At 38.2% G+C, this 22162-nt stretch overlaps 1 protein-coding gene and 1 non-coding gene across 2 annotated transcripts; one reads left to right on the top strand and one right to left on the bottom strand.

Annotated features, from left to right (window-relative positions):
• Positions 1-777: 777 nt before the first annotated feature.
• Trnam-cau lies at positions 778-850 on the top strand. Its single transcript has one exon. It is a non-coding gene; the product is annotated as a tRNA-Met (tRNA).
• A 1029-nt stretch (positions 851-1879) lies between these two features.
• Positions 1880-10669, bottom strand: LOC108116143 (verprolin). The gene is given in 9 exon segments (XM_041817726.1): positions 1880-3255; positions 3386-3598; positions 3600-4124; positions 5540-6027; positions 6097-6106; positions 6108-6545; positions 6624-6847; positions 7318-7406; positions 10336-10669. Coding segments are annotated over 9 exon segments (2784 nt in total). The 5' UTR covers positions 10416-10669; the 3' UTR covers positions 1880-2538.
• Positions 10670-22162: the final 11493 nt, after the last annotated feature.

Genomic DNA, 22162 nt, shown 5'->3' with positions numbered 1-22162 from the left:
CACGCCGCAGGATATATTGGATCATAATTACTTATTGCTGTTTTGAGCTCATCGTTTTCATTGAGGTATTATGTCTATAATAGAAGGCTAATAAACCATATTGTGTGCATGCGATTAAGTTCTGATAGTGCATTCATAAGAAGCTTATGCTTAAATAACTTTTTTTTCTTATTTTCAATAAGTTACCTTTTCACTTTTTTTAAGTTAATGACAAAAATGTTGAAATCAGCCTTTAAATTATTTAATATTGTTTGTGTTTTTCTTTAAGTAGACGTCAAAAATTTGATTGAAATTGTAAACTACGATTTTGTAAGGAAAATATTTAAAGGACACTATCTTTCTGTTGACCTAATATTTGAAATATTTCTGTATTTTTGAGGTATAACAAATATATTTTTCTGACTAAAATTATACTTGTTTCTATGAAACTATAAAAAATTAATTGGATGAACCGAAATTATCATATCCTGATATTAAAAAAAACAATGTTTTTCTTCCTTATTACAAAATATATGAAGTTAATGTCTTAAGAACATAATATACGAGTATATTTCCAACAATCATTTTAAAGAAATTTTCAAATTAAGAAAACGTCGCAAAAACGTTTGCGATGTTAATGATGTTAAGCCCATTAACAAAATAAACAACGTATATATTTAATGATAACAGCAAAGTTCAAGTGCATATGATTAGCACTGTCCAAATTAAGATTCCCAAATGTAGATCAGCTTATCCGCTTTCTTTCATTTTATCTCCATTGCCACGAGTGCACTCGAAGCCTCGGTGGCGCAGTTGGCAGCGCGTAAGTCTCATAATCTTAAGGTCGTGAGTTCGAGCCTCACCCGGGGCATGTAACTTTTTTTTTTTTATGATTACATTTAAATTAATAATTTTGCTGAGATAGTTAAAAGCTGACTCCTATATGATTTTCCATTGGCAAATAAACCAAGTCGTAATGATTACAAATTGATTTGTCATGTCCCTCTGAGATCAAAAACAAGATTGGGATGCATCTGGCAGCAGTAAATGGCCAAAACAAACACATTGCCATAAAATAAAACTCGCGGCAATCTGGCAAAAGTTGGCAACCAATCAATTAAACTAAGATGCCATAAGCTCTGTTATTTCTAAAATGAATTCAAGTGGCGCACAATTGATTGGCAGCTGGCCAGTGGTGGAGTCCAGTGTCCTTCAAATGTGGGATAAACAAGGGGAATACTACAATAAACTGTGCTCTGGCCCTTGGCTGGGTTACATTTTCTGGCGCACTGCGGTGGAGCACTCTGACCTGAGTCTTTTTTCATTTTGTATTTTTTTTACCACGATCCCATCACCTTCACGCCTTGCACTGCAACCGCAATTTGCACTGGTACATGGAGAAAATTTAATTTGTTTCCTGCATATATCCTAGAGGCGTTTTGTGTGTCATGCATTTTTACACCTTAATTTGCGGCTAATTTGCATATTGTATATTTTCGCTTGTTGCGCAATTTCAGTTGCAGTTGCAACCGGCGTTTCCTGCCCGCCACCCGTCGCGGCACTTCATCCTTATCCTCCCTCGCGTCGGCGTTAAAGTCAGCGGGATCCGTGCGGCCAAGTGCAACTTTAGAGCGGCTAACAAGCGTGAAATGAAATTTTGCTGAAAAAGTTCTGATGGCGGAATGAAAATGGAGAACAAGAGACGACTTAAGCCAACTTATGCTGCCATATTGTAATCTCAATATTATAATAACGGGCCACTATGCACAATTAATCAATACATGCTAGAAGCAATTTTAGTATAAATGCTTGTGATTACTTTTAAAGCCTTAGTTTAAAAAACCGCATTAATACAGCCATAAATTCTCCCTAAATGCAATGAAATAAAAACCACTTTCTATTTTATATTTCTGATTTGTATTCTCTCCGAATTCAGCAACAATTATAACATAGGTTTGTTTTTGTAGAATTCACATGACTTCCTTTTCGAGACCAACATTTAAATGCTACAACTTAATCGCGTCTATCAAAATATTTACAACAAAGTTCGGGGTTAATTTCGATTCAAGTTGGTTAAATTTCAAAGGTATTTTTGTACTTTGTTTCTAGAAACAAAATGCTGGGTCGCTTTCCTTAAACAATCTACACTAAGTCATATACAAACACGTAAATTGGTTATGCGAAGATCTAGAAATGTACACTCAATAATGGAATACAGGGTAATTCACTTAGCTGCAGTCGAATTCTTGGTCTTCGAACTATGGATTTCTTATGAAATTAACCTGTTAATGTGCAGAATAATTATAAAATTCAAAACTTAATACCTTTGGCTTCTTTTGTGTACTAATCATTAACATTCTTTTAAATATCCATTTAAATATAATTTGTAATTCAACAATCTTGGAAAAACTAAATGTTTAAAATTAAATCAATGAAACTAAATGCATATTTATTTTTAATTAATTAAGAAGGGGTTTTGAATCTCTTAAGAATTAAGAACTGCCAGCCAAGTGAATTCACTGAGTTTTGTTCCTGGACGGTAAATGAAGAACCCTCAATCTAGAGGCAGCCATTGCCCCAGCAGCCGCACCACGGAATCTTTCCACCCGTGTGCGAACTAACCGAAATCTTTCGGCGATTGGAGCGCATGCTGAAGCTCGTGGAGGACTCGCGGGAGGAGGCGAAGCTGTTGGAGTTACGATCGGACAGCGAGGTGACCGTTTCGTGGTTGCTGTCCTGATGGGAATGGTGGCTGTGGTGCGGGTTGCTACTGATCACCATTCCGCTATGCGGATGATGATGGCTATGGCTGTGATGGTGGTGACCTCCTCCTCCGCTGGCGGAGCTATTTCGATGGACGGTGTGAACTGTGCCCTCAGAATGCCGCCTGGAACACTTGGTCCGACTGACAGTGGCTGTCATGGGAACTGGATCACTGCCCTCCTTGCGATGGTGGTGATGGTGGGTGGTGCTGGGCGGTGCCGACGCAGTGGCCCCGAGCTCGGGGTGTCCACCATTTACCGGCAGTCCCGGTGGAGGTCCCATCGAGTTGCTGTTGGTGCGACGACGCGAGGAATGCGGCGAATTGGGAGTGCTGTGACTCATCTTGAAAGCCTTGATGGTCGGATGGGTGAGCACGGTGCTCAGATCTACGCAACTGGCGGTAGCCATGGGCACTGTGGTCACAGGCGTGGCCACGTCATCTTGCTGTGTCACCTGACCAGATGCGCAGACGATGGACACGCGTCGCGCCTTTCGTCTCGTCAATTCATCCAACTGAAAGTGTATTTAGAGATTAGTTTATAGGATTATCAACCTTTAAAATCTTTTTATTGCTTAATCAAGCCTAGTTAATACTGTGTTATTTTTTTTCCAAAATTATCGACTTATTGTTTTATAAACTCACATTTCCAGCAGCTCCCTGTTCCGTGCCCGCTTCCCCCTCCGTCCCCGTGAGATCCACATCCAGGGATCTGGTTAACTGCGATGGCGATGAGCGGAAGATGGCTCTCTTGGCCGCCGCCGAGGCGAGTGACTTGTACAGGTGGCTCTTATTGGGCGGCAGGCCAATGACTCCGGAAGTGGAAGTGGTGGGTGGCGGGGGCGGTGGCTCTGTCGGGCATGGTGGGCCTGCGGGCAGGTGGCAGCGGTGGCGGTGGCTTAAGTGGAACATTCGGCTTGGCCGCAATGGGGGGCCTCTGGCCATTCGGTGACTGAGGAGGCAATCCCGCTACACCGGCTGCCTGATTCACCTGTTCGAATCCCAGATAGGTGCACTTGTCGGGAAACGGTGCCATGGGATCCGGAATGTGCGGTGCAGGACTGTCTGTATGCTCCCTCTCTAGGGATCGGGTGCGACGCACTAATTTACCGCTCCCACTGTTTCCCGACTCACTGGACGTGGTCACCGCCGGTGTAGCCCCTTCCGTTGTGGCTGGTGAAATGGTCGGATTTGTGCCGTCATACTGCAAATACAGATTCATCTCGGAGCGATAGGGTTTCTTCACCCGATCGTCGTCCTTATTGTTATTGTGGTTAAGGTTGTCGCGCGACTTGCTTTTCTCCAGCTGAATGGCCAGTATGTCCTCCGAAATGGTCTCGATGTCGTTCAATATCGACTCCAAGTTAACTGAATCCGTCTGCTGCTGATGAGGTAAGACAATTATTTCCAAGTACTAAATTATTGTTGATATTCAAATATTAATTAAGAGCAAGCAATGGGAACAAAAGAGTTTAAGTTCATAAGCGGAAAAGGGAATATGATTTGAAAAATCGAATTTAACATTTTCATTTTATTGTCAAAACATTAAAATGACTGTCTAAGACATATGAAAAGGGAAACTTTACTAATCGGTTGTCACCTTTATTGGGACAATAGTAGTTATTGAACTTCGAAAAGATAATCGATTAGGTGGGTTAAAGACTATCCTATAAATATAAAAACAAGTCCATCAGGGGAAGTCTAGCTAAAAGAATGTTTTAAATATATTATCCATAAACTAAAACGAATAAAACATAGAAATACATTTTTTAAACATGAGTTTTTGAGAAAATACAATATATCAGTTATTTCGAGTTAAACATTTTCCTTCAATTTTAGTAATGGATTAAAGGGAGAGTGTTGCGAAATGAGATTAATGATAATTGACAATTTTCAAAGCTATCTAACATATTTGTTCTCATATAAAAAGGGAATTATATTACTCTCAAAGAGAAAGTAATTTCTTCTAATCTACTCTTATTGACATCATCGTTGATTTTACAATGATATAAACAAACGGGGAAAGTTATTGCTTTTACAATTTGTAAAAGTAACACCATCCAAATTAGGAACTTGGGAAAGTACTAAACACTAAATAGAATATTAAACAATCAAAATGAATTATATTTCTTTATCTATATCCTTTTAAGAAACTTCATAATGACAAATAAAATTAATGATTGGAGTATCTCTGAATATTCTACAGAAATATAAATGATTTTAACAAGAACAACAACATTAATACAAGCCAAATGGAAACTAAACATTGAACACTGAATCTAAGCCAATTTGAGATGAGCTAGTCTGAAGATCTATGTGACTATGACACGAGGATGATCGTCTGCTGGCCAGAGGATCCCTCACCTGACTGACGTTCTCCGCGGACTTGACCACCCTTTTCGCTTCGCCGACGGCCTTCTTTTTGCTGGCCAATTTCAGTGACGAAGAGGTGGTTTTGGTGGACTGTGTGGTGATGGTCATCACCGGCTGAGTGAAAGCCGTGGCCGAGATGCATGTATTCTGGCCAGGCTTTTGTGCTGTGGCGTAGATGGGATCTACCGATCTGGCCGTCGGAAGCGGAGAACACCTGGCAGCAGCGGCTGCTGCCAATGCAGCGGTGTATATATCGAGGACGCTGGAGCCCGGATGCGGACCCACTTCCCCCAAGCCAACAGCAGCTGCCACATCCACTACCGCCCGATGTAGGGAGCAGTGCGTGGGCTGTAAGCGTTGCCGGCTACGCTGGTGGCTGTGGGCGTGGCAATGCGAGTGAGTGGACCGTCGGTGTCGTGGACTTACTTGTGGGGAGACTCGCCGCTGATAGGGCGAGGCCAGGGCGTTATTGACGAAAATGTCTGGTGGATCTCGTATGGGAGGCGGCGGAGATCCTGGCGGCAGGTCATCCTGTTCCAGGTCCTGTCCCTGATTGGCCAACTTGGTGTTGAGCTTCAAACGCGGCTTGATCGGCGCAAAGAAGTGCTTCGGACTGTTGAGCGCATGTTGCGTGGCATTCGTGGTAATGGCCACCGTTTCGATGTCGCCACCCTCTGGCAGATGCGGTGGCGCATTCAGTGCGATCTTGGGCATCGTCTGCAGCGTGGACGTGGGCACAAACGTGGTCATCGTACTCACAGGCGGCGGTGGAGAGCGGGGCGGTGATGTCACCTCGGAGTACTTGCGCTGCGTGAAGGGCGACTGTAGGTTGTAGTCCCATCCATTCGTGTGCCGCATAGTCTTGCCGGTGGTGGTGCTAGAACTGGTTCCCAACTCCGGGGAAGGCGTTTGGGCTATAAAAATGTACTTTAGTAAATATTCATTCTTACTTTTAAGGTTATTATAGATCAAGGACAACTAACCTGCATTACGAGGCCCCCATATGTTGAGCCAGGATGTTCTCAAAATAAGACAGCGGTGGCACCATCGCCTGGAGATCATTCAGCTGGTTAGCCACCAGTTCAATGGGCGTCAGCGGGGTAAGTGGTCCCATCAAGCTCGGCAGCGTGCTTTGTGATCCATGGGAATCTGGCGGGCAGATGGTTAGGTGCTCCTGCTGCTGGGCGAGCATAAGCTCTGGATTACTGAGAGTCTCCTCGGAGACCACCGACAGATGATCGAAGTGCATGGGCTGCGGCTCCTTGTTCTGGGTGCCAGAGCCGTTCTCTTCGTTGTTAGATGGAGACGGATGGCTGGGCACCTCCGGTGGCAGCGGAGGCTTCAGCGGCGCACAGGATCCACCCTCCTGGCAACACTCGTCGCTGCATTGGCCATCGTCTGCCCCGCGACACGTATCACATGAGTCAGAGTCCTGTGAATAGGAGAACATTTTAAATAATTCTTATTTTTATTATTTGATAACCTTTTAGGTTTCGCCATTAGGTTACTCATCACTGTTTGCATCACAACCTCCGCTGCCACGCCCTCCGCCACTGCATCGATAAGCGTGACAGGTACCACCACTGCCTCCGCTGCCCCTGCATCCCCCAAACTCGTGTTCGCTGAGCTTCGCCTTGAAGCGTTTGTTGAGCCTATCGCACTCGTCCCGCAAAGTCCAGATTTCCCGACGCAGTTGCTCATTCTCTCGCCGCAGGCGCTTAATGTCCGATTGCCCTGGAAATGAGAAAGCATATTATTGGCCTTACTCGCCAAGGAGCCTAGGACAAGTCCAAGAATGGAAAACTTTAAAGAGTATTTGGATGAGTCTAAAGAACAGCACGTGGACATCACGCAGAGCTGTCAGACCTTTAGACACCTCAAATCGCATTGTTTACATTCGCTTATCTTGTGTTTTGGCAATGAAAACATTTTTAATGAATATTCCGACAGATATATCTGAAGAGGTGGGCAGATATTTATGTACGAGTAGGTGCGTGTAGAGATATTTCTTTAGCTATATTCTGTAGGATTATTTTGGTTTCCTTGGCCACCACCGTCTAATGTCTTTTTAATTGGCTGTTTTCAGTTTGTTTTCTGGGCCATTTATTTAACGATTATTTGATTTCCTGTTTGCTGTGGTATATCTAAATTAATGGCGCAATACTGGCCAGCTTTTGATCAGCTCTTATCATATTTGGCCATACCTCGTTCCACTTCTGCATTAATGTTAATGGTGCGCAGCCTGAGCTCCTCATTTTCGTATATCATGCCCCGCGATGACTTTCTGTCCAATCTGAAATTGTCCAAATCAATTTAGTTGTTATGTTTAGGAAGAGTTAGTATAAGGGAACTAAAACTAGTGATTTGCCTTCGATTGGTAAGCGGTTGCCATGGCGAACGGCAGCCAATCAACATTCCAAACTCTTTCCCAACTTTGTCTTGTGGAAAATATATATCTAAATCCCCAAAAAATGCGGGTCGTTCTTCAACGAATGCTGTAAGTCAACTGAACCGGATAGGTCCAGCATTGGTACCAATTGTTAGACGTTCTCCTCGACTATATGGCTGGGGCCTTTCAACACTCGCCACGTATAAATAAATAATAATAAAAAGCAGCGTTGTAGAAAAAATAAATATAAATATATCACCGATTTGGTGCGCTTGGAGGTGGTGCTGAAGAAAAAACACCAAGGAAGAGGAATATAAGTTCGGAAAAGCTATAAATTACAACTACGAAACATAAATAAATTATTATATCCAATCAACGGCTGTTGGCATACGTAAAAAAAACGTAAGGAAAAATTTTATCAGAATGGGGAATAGGAAAATAAACATGAATGGGGGGTCTACAAAAAAGAGTATTCCTAAGTTTCCCATCGACTTTTCATCGCACTTCCTCTTCTCCGCAAATCAAATTAAGTATTTTAAAAGATCTATTCAAATCCCAAATGATCCATAAAAATGGGATGCTTTGCAGATTTTCCATAACTTACGTTTTTTATACTAAGCGATTTGACACTCCTGTCTGCGTTGAGAATTTTTGACAAACTGCCGATCGCTTGAGAGACCCCAAGTCTTAGAGCCATCGCATATGCTCACATAAACAAATATTTATGAATTCTATACATATATCTTAACGCACATACGTATCTCGTCTGGGAGGCTGTCTCCCAACTGAATTGTGGAATGCGTAGATCTGAAAACATCGCCCCGTATTTATAAAGCGTCAAGAGTCTTTGGTCTTCACATATTTGGCCGACACACTCGCCTCGGACAAGTGTCATTTATTTTGTCTGATTGAAACAAAGTTTTCTTTTTAAATACTTTTTCGAACACTGAACAGGTTTTAATGCTCTCTCGAAAATCATATGGAACAATCAACAAAAGTGTGGCAGTCTTTTAGGCGTTAATAATAATAATCAGCCCTTAACCAAACATTTTTGAAGAAAATATGCACGATGATATTTGAAATAAATATTTCTTTAAAAGACATGTAAATAATACAAATAAACATAAGTTTATATTCTAACACTGCAGCGATCAGAAGGCCTTAGCTGTTCTTGCTCCTAGCCCTTTGTAAATTTTTGGCCTTAGATAAATAAAAAAATAACGATTTAAAAAGAACATTTTTAACGGACTTTTTAAAATTATTTGATCAGATGTTTACAAAAAGCGATGTTATAATGAAATTACGAGGCGATTTACGTATGGTGTGGTATATGTATTTTTAAGAGGCAAACATTGGAAACTATTTCCTATCCCAAATATACGTATAATTAAACAATAAGTTATTTCTTATGTTTTAAAATTTACACATACGATCACCCAGGTTTTATAATTGGAAATATTTCAAATCAATAGTATTAAAACTGATCTCGACCTAATTCAAAACAAAAGGACTTAACCAAACAAACTTAAGATAAACGTATATTACATTGAAATAAAGATTTCATTTCACAGGCAATACTTTTTATCTTTGCCTGTGTTTAGTCCAGCATAGAAAGTGCTCAAATTTTAAAATGTATATAAAAAGTTTTCTATTTATAATATTTAGCAAAAGAAGCACTGCTTTGTTAAGAGGACAGTCAAATTGTTTACACAAAATGGACGCAGTCCTTAATGATTTAGATTTAAAAAAAAATAAATAAAATAAATAAATAAAATAATAAAGAAAAGAAAAGTGCTATTAAACTTTTGCTAAATGCATCTTCTGATTTCACACCTCAAAGGTGTATGTGACACTCTGAATTTTCTATAATTTACAAACAAAATTTTATTAATTTAAAAATTTTAATTTGTTTTGAAAATTTTAAATTAATTGTCTTGATTGCTAAAAAATTACGTCTTACAATTGATTTCTTTAAATATTATTTTATAATTAAATATTATATTTATATTATCGTTAATCTATTGCTTAATACAAAGTAAAAATTAGCCGATTTTTATAATTGCTATAAGTAATTTCTTTATAATAATAACAGTAATAATAATTATTATTATTAACGTTATTAAACCATAATCTGATTCTAATAAAAATAAAGTTTATTTTGCCTGTTTAAATACGTTGACCAAAAGATAAATGTTTATAATCAACTACAAAAGACCTTTTAGCATTATAAAATGAGAAATTAACCATCTAACAATTACCGAAAACATTTATTTTTAATGAAAAATCAAACAATCTGGTTCAAATCTTCTGGTTCTGCTGGTTCTGCTGGTTCCGCTAAGCAGCCCAGCCCTAGTTTCTAAAATATAATATATCTCTTGAACTTTCATTGTACACAAAAAAACGCTCTGTAGCATCACGTTTGGCTCTGAATATACTAAACCATAAAATCGATAAACTGATGATCGATAGGAAAGCTAACTATGGCAGTTTTATTGAAGTCCACATACAGAGGCACTAAGGAAAATACAGACTTTAGATAGATCTGCATAAGTAAACATTTTTAGCGCGCTCTGTATACAACTTTGTAGTGTAAAATCAAGTTGGACAATGTACACGAATCGATGATAAACAAACTGGAATTATTTTTAGTTCTTGTCTGGCCATAAGCGAATATTGTTTATTTTACGACCACTAAAGAGTACGGATATTAGAAGAAATGTTAATGACTTTAAATAATATTCGAGGGCCAGATGTCCGTGCTCGGAATTAAAGTGCATTTGCGAGGAAAATGGAATGAAAAAGAGAAAGAATGACTGTTGCCCTTTTCGCTTACTTGGCCGACTTTTCCGAGCGTTTGTTGCTCTTACTCTTGCTCCTTTCATATTGAGTTCGAGTTGCCTTGGCGCCTTTCATTTATTGAAAAAGCTCGTAACTTTCCGATCACACTTTGCACTGGGTTTTCTTTGATTTATGCAATCATCGACGACAATTTCACTACCGAACTTTGCTCAGCGACTTCACATTAATTTGAAATAATTAATTATAGTTTTCGTTAACAACCAGCCGCGTGACAATGTGAGAAATGGGCGGACAGAAGACAATTTCACCGCAGCAAAACCGCACGAGTCGACTATAAACCGAAAACTGACAGTTAGGCGAGATCAGTTTTGGCCAAAAAACAAAGCGACTAGAACAACAAACGCCAACGACTGGCATTGAACGCTGCCGCCAAGAGCAACAAGCTTTGTCTGCATCAATTTTTATACAAATTAAAAGGAAAATTAAAAACGAAAACGAAAATGAAAATGAAAAGCGGGCGCAGCAAAAAAGTTTCATAAAGCAAATTCGGGCGAGTAAATCGAAGGAACAACAAATCATCGTTCTCAATGAAATGTACGCATGCTGTGTCGAGAATTCGTTTATAAGATTAACAAAAGCCCCAGTAAACCATATGACTAAAGAGCGCAGAAAGCTGAGGGGTCTGCTACAAATTTAAAGGACAACGAACTCTAGATGCTCTTCTCAGCCTAAATCTTGGGAAACAATGGCAAACTGAGTACTATAATTAGATTAATCAATTTAATTGATTTGATTGTTTACAGAAAGACGCCAATGTGTTTCGAAATTTTAATTATTTATCACTTTATTTGCATTGCTTAATTAAATTTCTAGCACGGAGATTTAAAATTTGTATACAAAATGTAATTTTATAAATTTTACATATTTTTTTTGGTTTTAGGAACGTAACCGAGGAAATGTACTTTATAGGGATTATATTATAATATTTCAGAAATAAAAGATTAATAAAGTTAAAACCTTATAGTGATAAGAAAAAAAAACAACTATTAAATAAGGAATTATTCTATTTTTATAATTATTTGGAATGATAACATTAAAATACATTAATAATTTTTGACAAATCAATATAGAAAGTGTATTAAGGGCAATCCCCTTGGTAGGTTTTTCAATTTCTCCATAAATCCCCTTGATAAATTATTAAAATTTTAATTAATTGACAAAAAAACCATAACAATTACACAAATATTTGAGATTTTTTGCACTCTCCTTAGGGCAGGCTAAAAAATAATATAATACGTATTGCTTGCATAATCAATTATCCATCTAATTATGCCAATATTGTTTTTAAGTTTTTTTGTTCCCAAGCACATTGACTATATTTACTCGCAAATTTATTTGTTGAATGAAATTTCCGTTTGGAGAGTTTTTTTGTGGGGACCCGACCGGTCGGTATTAATAACAGAGGAAATAAATGGAAATTAATCAAGCCTTTAATCGCATTCCGTGCTGCATTGGGTTTGGGTTTTGCCGACTGGCATTGTGGATGATGTAACCCTGGTGTAGAAGAAATTAATTTATTTCTTTGGTAAGCAGCAGATGATAGAGTAAATTAACAATAACCGCATTTTCAATTAAATTAACAGCTCTTTTATTGAGATCCGAATGGAATAAATTGCACGGCTGGCCCTGCCTTCTCTCTCATCTATTGATATGTATCGCGACATTGAAAGCCTAAATAAAACTATATCTGGCACCGACACATCACCCCGGCGGATCCCATTAAATCTTGGACATATGTGATCTTCTACGCGCAGCATTTTTAAAAATAAGTCCCACTCTTAGTTGCTCTCCGGCGTTTATTCATTATGTAAAGTTCACACGATGGCCCCCACTTTCAATAAATAATATTTTGTGCTTTTTTCGGATATGAGAAATGTGTGTGTGAATCCGCTTATTTATCAGCCAATTAGAAAATTAGCAAAGGTTAACTAAGCGCGGCAGAGGCATAAATATAAATATTATTTAAGAAGCCCGCAGTTTTTCCCAACTCGTGCCAATTTGTTTCAAAGCTAATCGCCGCTGTCATTTACCGCCGCTGTATCTATTGTTTATTTTGACATAAATCTGACGGGGACAGTTTAATCTTGGTCTTTAAAACTCACCAACTTGTTTGCCCAAGCAATAGTTTGCGTAATTTAAGTAAGTACCTGAGCATTTTGGAATGCGACTGGAATTTATGGCTCGCCGAGATGCAAATGGACATTAATGCTAGCCATTTATTAGATCAAAGAGATTATGGGTTAATTATTGGTATGCTTTAAATGAGTTTATATAGCTGGAAATCATATTTGTATATAGATGGGTTCATATTTATATATTCATAATTTTTGCAAACTAAAAACTTATAAACAAACAATACAGCTTTTATTTTTAATATAATTTACTATAAAATACAGTACTAAATGCCATATGTTGGTAAAGTTTCTCGGATCATAAAAGCTTTTTCATAATCTTAAATATAAGAGAAATCACATTTCCCCTCCTTCAAAGCTTCTTGCCAAAGCTTTTTCTCTTATACTTCCGATCGCTTTTTATAAGGAATACACCATCATCTGAGTTTTTGGGACGTAAGCTTAAAGCTAGTGCTTAAGGCTAGTAAAAGAAATTATTCAGTTAGGATTACCTGCTGTTTAGCTTATAGTGTGCATGACGTCTTCGTTCTCGGAGCATAGTCGTGCATTAGTTTTCCCGCATGTGAAAGAAAAACCAACAAACAAAAAACAAAATACACATAAAGTAAAACAAAAAAAATCCACAAAACCAAAACAAAACAGAAAAACAAGAGGGGGTGAGGATAAAAGTAGGAAAAACAGGGGCAAAGACAAAAGCATAATAATGAAAATTGAAAATTATTTTCTTGCTTATTTGATTTGGTTTTTGTTTGCCAGTGTGTGTGTTTTCTTTTATATTTTTTTTTTTTTTGGTTTTGAATTTATATTTTGGTTCTGTTTGGTTTTTGCTTCGATCGCTTTGTTTACAAATAGCTGAGAGCGTGTTTATTTAGACAAGAGCAGAGTATGTAAGCGCATTGAAAAATTGCATATTAGAAAAACATGGTCTGGGAAAAAATACTTCAGCAGGATGGCAATAAAGTAATAAACATAATTATTACACATGAAACATGAATAATAATTCATGGCTCTCTAAAAATATTACATTTGTCCATCTTTTTTCGATGTAACTAGCCCAATCTGTTTAGCTATCTTTATCAGAGACGGTTTCTTTCTAGGTTTACAAAAAGTATAAAGTAATATTTATTGATGTATAGTTATATGTATAAGGAGGGTGCCACAGAAACTTCTTACTTAAAATATTCTTTAAAGAACACTCCGACGTGAATTTGTCATTTTAAATCAGCATTAAAGACAACCTTAACCCTAACATCCATCTAAATAACTTTTTTTCCTCAGAAAAAATAAAAAAAAATATTCAGAATGGGTGATTATTGATTAACTATATGATATTACCTTCAGCTTATACTGACTACATTTTCCTATATTTGATAAGCTTTGAGCATTCGAGAGACATTCTTCCTGAAAACTTTTATACTTAAAGAAAACTTAAAAAACATTCTTTGGACCATAAAAAAACAAAACTAAAACTAAAGCAATCTTGGATGTTTTGTTTTTTAAATCTTTTCATTTTATAAAAAATAAAAAGGTCAAACATTTGGATAATTTTTCTTCTTTCAGACTATAAAATGAGTGTTTTTAAAATTGTTAGGGTATTCAGAAAATTTAAAACTAAATATTTTCAACATCTTTGATGAACAAACAGGAATAATTGTATTATTTTGGAAACCTTAGTAACACTTTTCAGTACTTTAAAGTCGTCAAGACTGATTGAACTCTTTGCATTGTGTAAATAAACTTTTCAAGTGCCTTTGAGTTTGGGGAAACTCGTTTTGTGGCACCTTGAAAATCTTGGGCTCGGCGGGTTGCCGTTCAGAATACTGATTCCCGTTTTAATATCTAGATGTTCAATGGCATTCCGTTCTTTATGTCTTTTGCGGCGACGCTGTCTGGACGGATTGTGGGCTGTCGTTGTCGGTTACACAATGTACCAGCGCCAGGATGTATGCTACACACGCACAGAATGCCACCCGAAGACCCAACCTCCTTACGAGACAGCCACAAAGGGCCAGACAAAAAAACTGTAGCGGAGCACACATTTTTTTTATTCAAAAGGGGTGAAGCATTATCTGGCAAGGCAATTGATTTATCGATTAAGTTGTCAAGTACACATTGTCATCCTTCATTAATATTTACATGTGTTACAATTCAGCCTCACTCCTTGACAGCCTACCCCTTAGCCATTCCATCCAGCCCACCCATTCCACCCTTACCACCCTCTTGGAGACTTTTTCTCTCGGGTAGCATTGAAAGGATTTTCTTTGTCCATTACATAACTGGCACACAGGACCCTATATAATGGAATATATATATATATATTTGTATATATTCCTTTCAGCTAATTTATGGCCGGGGATCGTAAATTTAACAAGGTAACAGATTCTCTAAAGATTCCGAAAAGATATTGCAGACACGTTTTAATTCCATTCAAAAGATGCCAATTGAAGGAAGATAAACTGCAGAGTTATGATTGAATTTGCGAATTCCGCAAATTTATATACAAAACAAAGAGAGAGAGAGAGTGAGTGAATTTATTTCATTTATAAACTTACTCAGTATCGTAATAAGAACTCATAAATATTTGTGTTAACTTTTATGAAAAGCTATTTTGAGGCGAGAATTATGACCACCGACAATCCGCAATTAACCAGCCGCGCATTAAAAAATCAATTCGTTTTATGGTAATTCATTTCGACCACTTGAGCATTATCTGGCGTTAAAGATGATGGCCAGGTGACTACATCTGCACTTTTGGACACATATATATATATTTATATTTCTGGAGAAGATATCTGGATATTTGCCACGACACCCACGCACCGTTGCAAGAGGTGACAAAGAGATACGCACTGCCCCGGATTGAAGATACTTGCCACGGACGGATTCGACTGCGGATTCAGATACGATGTGGCCTGCGAGGCACGCGACTGGGAACTGCAACCACTTGGCTTCACCATTGGATTTTGTGTATTCTGCGTTTTCGTGTTAAATATTTTGCGTAGCCACAGTTTATTTGTTGTTTCTCCTATGTGTGTGTGTGTTAGCTTTGGGGGCAGAGGGTGGATAACGGGAACGGGGGGCGGTGCATTCGAGCGGGCCAGCATACGGCATGCCAATAAACTGACGGAATGTGCGTGAGCTACTAAACCGTCTGCAGACAGTGCCTCTCATAAATATGTTCACTGGTAATAGAAATGGATTGGTTTTCCTCGGAACCGTTGCTGTTTACAAAATTCCAAATGCTGAATTTGAATTCTTGATGGGGAATAAAACAATTAAATTTTGTTAAAGGGGAAATAACTTTATTTAATTGTGGTGAACTATGCCTTGTCTTGATATTTTATTATAAATAAAGATGAATAGGAAAAGTATATAGCTAACGTTGGCCGAGAACTTAGGTATTTCGAGTATCATAAATGGTTTTACTTTACCCCTTTAGAATAATTGATATAGCCTTTATGTAAATAGCTAAACTTATAGAGGTTTGAACATTAAATATTAATTAAATATTTATAATCCTCAAATAAATCATTTATCTATATAAAAGCAAGTTCAACCTCTAGGAGTATAAATCAAAAATCTATTTAACCTTTTAATAGGGATAAAAAATACATAAATAACTTACAAATCCTAATCGTCCGCATAATAAAGATCAGCACTGTGCCGGCTAGACTAGAGCCCAAAAAGAACAAGAAAAATGTGAGAGAAATAGGGGAACACACTGGGATACAGAGAGAGAAAATAAATGATGCGTGAGACAGGGGCGAGTAAACAAAATGCACAGGCAAACTGTCGGACAAATAAGAAAAATGAACAAGTTTCTGTCTATTTCTGCCGCCGCCTGTTGCAGTTTATGGTTCTATTATGGGGCAGTGTGCCTCCTGGTGGCACTTCCATGTCTGTCAGGAGAGGATCTTCCGAACGATTTCATAAATACACATTATGTGCCTGTACTCGTTGGGCACAACTTTCGAGTTTGATGTGTGACCGCAGCAGTTAAAGTTTCTAATGGCCGGCATATGAATTTTCTAAATCACTGGTTGAAGTGCGGCAGGAAAGGGGGGACAGCGGTTTACTCTTATGGCCCATTGTGTTTTTAATTTTATTGGTCTTTCCGCGGTCTTAAGAGGCTTTCGTTTAATCAATAAATAAACGTATTTAATGACCTGCAAGAGCCTTCAAATACTAATCGAAACAGGCATTAAAATGAAAAACCGTTTTACATTTTTTCTGGGAGAAAGGTGACGGGCGGCACTCCTTAAAAATATTACCTTCAATGAAATGTAAAATGTATTAATTTTTCTATTAAATAGTAATGAAAACCATCTAATTCACTTTGAAGAAAAATTCATATTATTATTAACATAATTTCTTATTAAAAGATCAAACTAAAAATACAAACGCGTTTTCACTGACAGAAAGGAAAATATATTTAGGATTACCTAATAAAAGACTACTCTATAAAGCAGATGATCGTAAAAGAGTAATTTGAATGAAAGATATAAACATTTTATAGGCAATCTTACTATCAATGTAAATTGTAGTAAATCTGCTTATATGGAGACGATAGACTTTCAGATATCAAAGTTAGTCCCTCAAACAAAACAGACATTTATTCGTTTTTCTGTGTAATAATTTCCCCACAATAATAAGTCTCAACAACTAATTTAGATTCTCGAGATTTCCATGCTGACAAATGAGCTGCTGCTCCGTGGCATTACTGGGTCATCCGCAGTCGTTCCAAAGAGGTGAGAGACTTGTGTCTATTTTCAGCAACATGCCACAAGTTGTAATGTTTGGACGTGGCAAAGAAACGCTGCGATACAAAACGAAAGCAACAACGGGAATGTGTAAACAATAAATTACAAATTAAATTGCCATATGCCGGCCTTTTGCCGCCTTTGCTGAGATTTACAGGGGCCAGCACTTTGCAATTTGTTGTTGCCACGAATTATTTCCAAAATAAAATCAATGCGTCAAGCAATTTCGATCCGGCCGTGCTAATTGAAAGCTTGCGGAATATGGGATATTGGGTGAATAGCGAGCGGAAAATTTGGATCAATGCGGCCATTCCTGGTGTATGATCGATGGACGATCAAGGTAACGGAAGCGAGACCGATTTAATTGCCCCCACAAGTTTGCTGGGGTAATCGTTAGCCTAACGCCCGAATCGATTCATGAAGTATATTTTTAAAAACACCCACAAACAAGTTCAATGAGCCACATCCGCATAAAATCGAAACGGGAATGATGTACAAACGATTCTTCTATTTGCCTTTCATTCATCGCTAATTGCTCGGACTAAATGATGAATATGTTTTTAATAATTGAAACTGAATTATGAGCAAGCCGCGGATAAACACACGCGGGCGTGGGCTTGAAATCTATATAGCTGAAATAATTTGCTGGCCAATTAAAAATGAATACAATCCATTTTCCCCGCCTCCTTACTTTAATACCATTTTCCCCGCTCGGCCAAAGACAAATTTGGCTGGACTCCCGCTGATGGCAGCAGGCTGAGTAAATCGGGTAATTGGGTAAAATCGTTTTCAAGTATATTTTATGGCCTAATTGGAATATATTTTTCAGATAGTGCTTTTTTTCGCTTTGACCCGAATATACTTTTGCATTCTCCTTGCCGCACGTCTCTCGTTGCAATTCTTTTTAGCAAATGGCTGTTCATGGCAATTCAAAATGCATTTGTCTGTGGCAACAAAAATTCTGTTTTCATTTATTATTGCGTTTCACGTATATTTTTTAAACCAGTTTTATTCACTCACTATACGAGTATAAATACATTGAAGCCAAAGGAAATCTCATAAATAAAGGCAGTATCTATTTCGCACCAGGCCAATTATTTTATTTTATTAGATTATGAATAAAGAGAATTTATCCAGAATAGGAACTGCCAATTGTGGATTGACTTTTAAGCTGTTAACCTTTGTTAAAATAAGACTTAGCATACATCAAACTAATCTTCTTTGTTTTACTTAAACTGAAGTTTTAAAAATTGATTTTAATCTCTTAAGAACTAATGGTCCCTACATTATTTTGTTAAATAATGATAAATTGATTGAATTTAATTGAGTGCTGCTGCCATTATATTGCTCTTTAACTGTGAGAATGCAATTAAAATATATGTCCAATAATTTCTAAATTATTAGTCTATCACTTTCACAAATTGGTGATTTTTTGTTTAGCGCCATAGATGGCTATTATTAGTTAAGCAATCATAGAAGTTTGCTCTTCAAAAAGGAAATTTAGGAGACTCCTGCATTTAACTTCCTACTAGCTTCTGATTACATCAACCTAACCAAGTTCCAACTGGCACTCCTTGGGGATATAGATTACATGGATAGTTTACGCTTTCCTCTCGCTCTAAGCCAAATAAACACGCTCGGGTGGGTCACGCCAACAAATTAAAGCTTGTGGATGTATGTACATACTGCGGTGCTGCGGTGCGCTGTGGCACTGTGTAGCACTCTGGCACTGTGGTGCAACCTACTTGCTTTGGTGGGCGATGAGCTCGACTGCGTTGATTTCCGCTGATTGCCGTCGCTGTTGTCGCCGTTGCTGCCGCTGGCGCGTCCGCTAATTAAATTGTCATCCAAAGAAATGCCGTCGAGCCAATGCATGACATTATTTCCCTTTGTTTTCTACACGTACACACGCACTCACACACACACACACACACTAAACAGCACTTGGAGAACACCTCACCCGCAGGCAGGTGGATAAATCACATTTCAGCAGCAGCTTGGCCAATTGATAATTTCATCCCAAAACGCTGACACTTCATTTTCGTTTTCCCCGGTTTCCGATTTCGCTTGTGTTTTTCACATTCTCCCCGTTACATTCTCTCTCGGGGCATTGGCAGTTGACATTTGTTTGTTTCCACAATCGCGCACAGTCACACACACACACACACACACTCACAAAGAGCTAATAATTCAACAAGTATGGAATGGCCGTTTAGACCTTTTCCTTAGCCACCTTTTGCTTTTCTATTTTCCACTTCCCGTTTTGCGCCTTTTACTTTGGCTTTCACTTGCTATTGGCTTTCAACAGCACGCATACGCCCCGTGTGACATAATTAGCACATTGCACTTTAACACTTGTCACCTGCCTGGATGCCAGGCAAAGGTGTTTTCGAAAACTCAGCACGTTCGCCGCACACTTGGATACTGTTCGAGAACGAAAAATAAAAGGAAAATGGTTATCGATCTGATGAAAATTTCACTATTCTCGTACAAATATTTGTTATTTTAGTTTAACATATTAAATCGGAAATTAAGGCACTCTTTTAGATTCCTCACATTTTGACACAGGTATTTGACCTCAAAGACTATGAATAAAAAATCATGTCACTGACTCCTTCGCATAAACACAAAACTTGAATTTATTTCGGCACAGAAAGGTTTTTGAAATATATGATTCAATTTGATCGATTTTTTCGATATTTTATCGATTTTTATTTTTCTGATTCTTAAGGTAACACACACCGACGTATCACATAAGGATATAGACGTTATGTCAATTTCACTGACAATCAACTCTGAATATTACATACAGAAATTAAATAAAATTTAACATCGATAGGTTTCTAAACTGACTTCCATTCACCGATAGAATGTTATGATTACGTTTATCATTTCTATTGATTGGTTTACCGATCGCACTTTAGAATTGATCTTTCAATCTAGTCGTCTGATTCTCAGGACAAATATTTAACCCGTAAGACCTTTAAAATTCGAAACGATTATTTCGATAATTCCAATCGATTGCCTTTTCCCGCCTGCGACTTGTTGTGGGCCCTCCGGCTAGCCGGCTGCTTCTGACTGAGAATCGGACGCTGACCGGACTGGGCCAGAGATATTGAGATATAGACAGAGACCGAGACTGAGACAAGGCAAGAGAGGGCAACGTCGGTGGAGACAGCGTCAGCGACTGTGGCGCATTTCCAATCGTTTCGCACATTATTGTTTCCATTGTGTTCGATATTTGTATTTTCTTGTACTTTTGTTGCTCGGGCACACACACAAATAAGTTTGCCTCAATTTATTGTGCCTTCGCCTGTTTATTTTATACAAGTCCGGGCGTTCTAGTATTACGATACCCCCCGACCAGATCCGAGGAACAGAGGGAAACTCAAATAGTTAGCCGCTTCTGGCCAATTTCCTATTAGACATGTCGGCAGATACGATTCGTGTGCGTGTTTACCTCCGACCACGTATTAAATGTGAGCTCATTGGGGGCGGACTGGAGATAAATATTACCTGGCTGCCCTTCGGGGGCATTCTGCGATTTCTACATTAGCATTAGGGAATGAAAATCGAACTGAGAATTCAATGAAAATCCAAAATTCGAATAGAACACCTACACACGTTGCCCCAAGAGGCATAAAATAATGTTTGTAAAGTCGCCAAGATAACAGTTCCTATTATGTGAAATAAATATTCAGAAATCCAGAGCGAAGCCCACTCAATAAATCATTCATTAGCACTGAAGCTGTCTTGCTCCCAAAGCATTATGTCAGAATGTGTCAAACAAGAATTTAGCCATTTTGAAAACATTCATCTGCATTCTAGAAGGGTGTGTGGACTCAAGTAATAGAATTGTTTTATCGTTCAGTTAATTTGAGAAATTCAAAAACGATTTTCAATGGTCTTAAATGTCTAATTGCTTGGGTTGCTCCAATGCCGAATGCTTGTTTACCTAATAGCATGTGTAATTTATTTAAAACATCTGACTAAACAATCGAACCCGTCAATGAATGATACACAAAAGGCCAGAGTTTTGCTTTCTTGAAAATAACATATCGATGGTCGGCTGTCTGAAGGTTAAACTAAGCTAGAACTGTTGCATTTTGAGTTATGTCGCAAACTAATTTGTTGTTCTCTTTCATAATTTAATATAAAGATATTTAAACAAAGAAATATATCTATTTTTCAATTTGAATCTGATATTTTTCTACCCATTTGCTAAGATATCTCAACCACTGTGCACTTAATGGCAGCTCGTCAACAGTTCAAGATGGCTTGTTTCTTTCTCTCGATTTACTTTTGAAATACTGTATTTTGTCGGTAATTTAAAACCCAATGTTTATAAAAGTGGAACGCCCAGCGTAAGGCCATTAAATTATTCTTGTGAGAGTTTCATTTCAAATTGATATTTTAGTGAAATTAGAAAATGCACATTCTCAGAGCTGATTTATTAAAAGAGACGTCACGGCTGCAATGCATTTTCGATTTCGATGCCTGCGTCAATCAGCGGCCAGCACTTTCACATATTTTCGATGATAAACACGATATTTGTTTTGGCAGGCTTTGCTTATTTACATTTCAATCAGAAAACAATTTCACTTCCGCATCGCCAGTGATCGCGCCACGCGGCGTATGAGTAATATTTCGTTCAGGGGTATGAAAATTAAGGCACAAACAACGTCCGCTGGCGTTGAAAGACCGACTTATTCTGCAGTCGCATCGAACCCATTGCTACAAACAGCTGTCTTCCAGGCAGCCAGACACCCCGCCTCCAAAATACCACCCCCTCCCCCTTGGATACCCCTTGCCCATTGTAAATGTGTGCGTGCGTAGGCCGTAAGTACTGCCAGACGAGGTAGGCATCTGTATTAGTGGCCCCATCCAACGTCCCTTATGCTATGGAAAA

This window comes from Drosophila eugracilis, unplaced genomic scaffold (assembly GCF_018153835.1).
Source record: "Drosophila eugracilis isolate 14026-0451.02 unplaced genomic scaffold, ASM1815383v1 contig_1873, whole genome shotgun sequence".
NCBI classification, from domain to species: Eukaryota; Metazoa; Arthropoda; class Insecta; order Diptera; family Drosophilidae; genus Drosophila; species Drosophila eugracilis.
The sequence above is the reverse complement of the archived record's forward strand: the minus strand, read 5'-3'. Positions and strand labels throughout refer to the sequence as shown.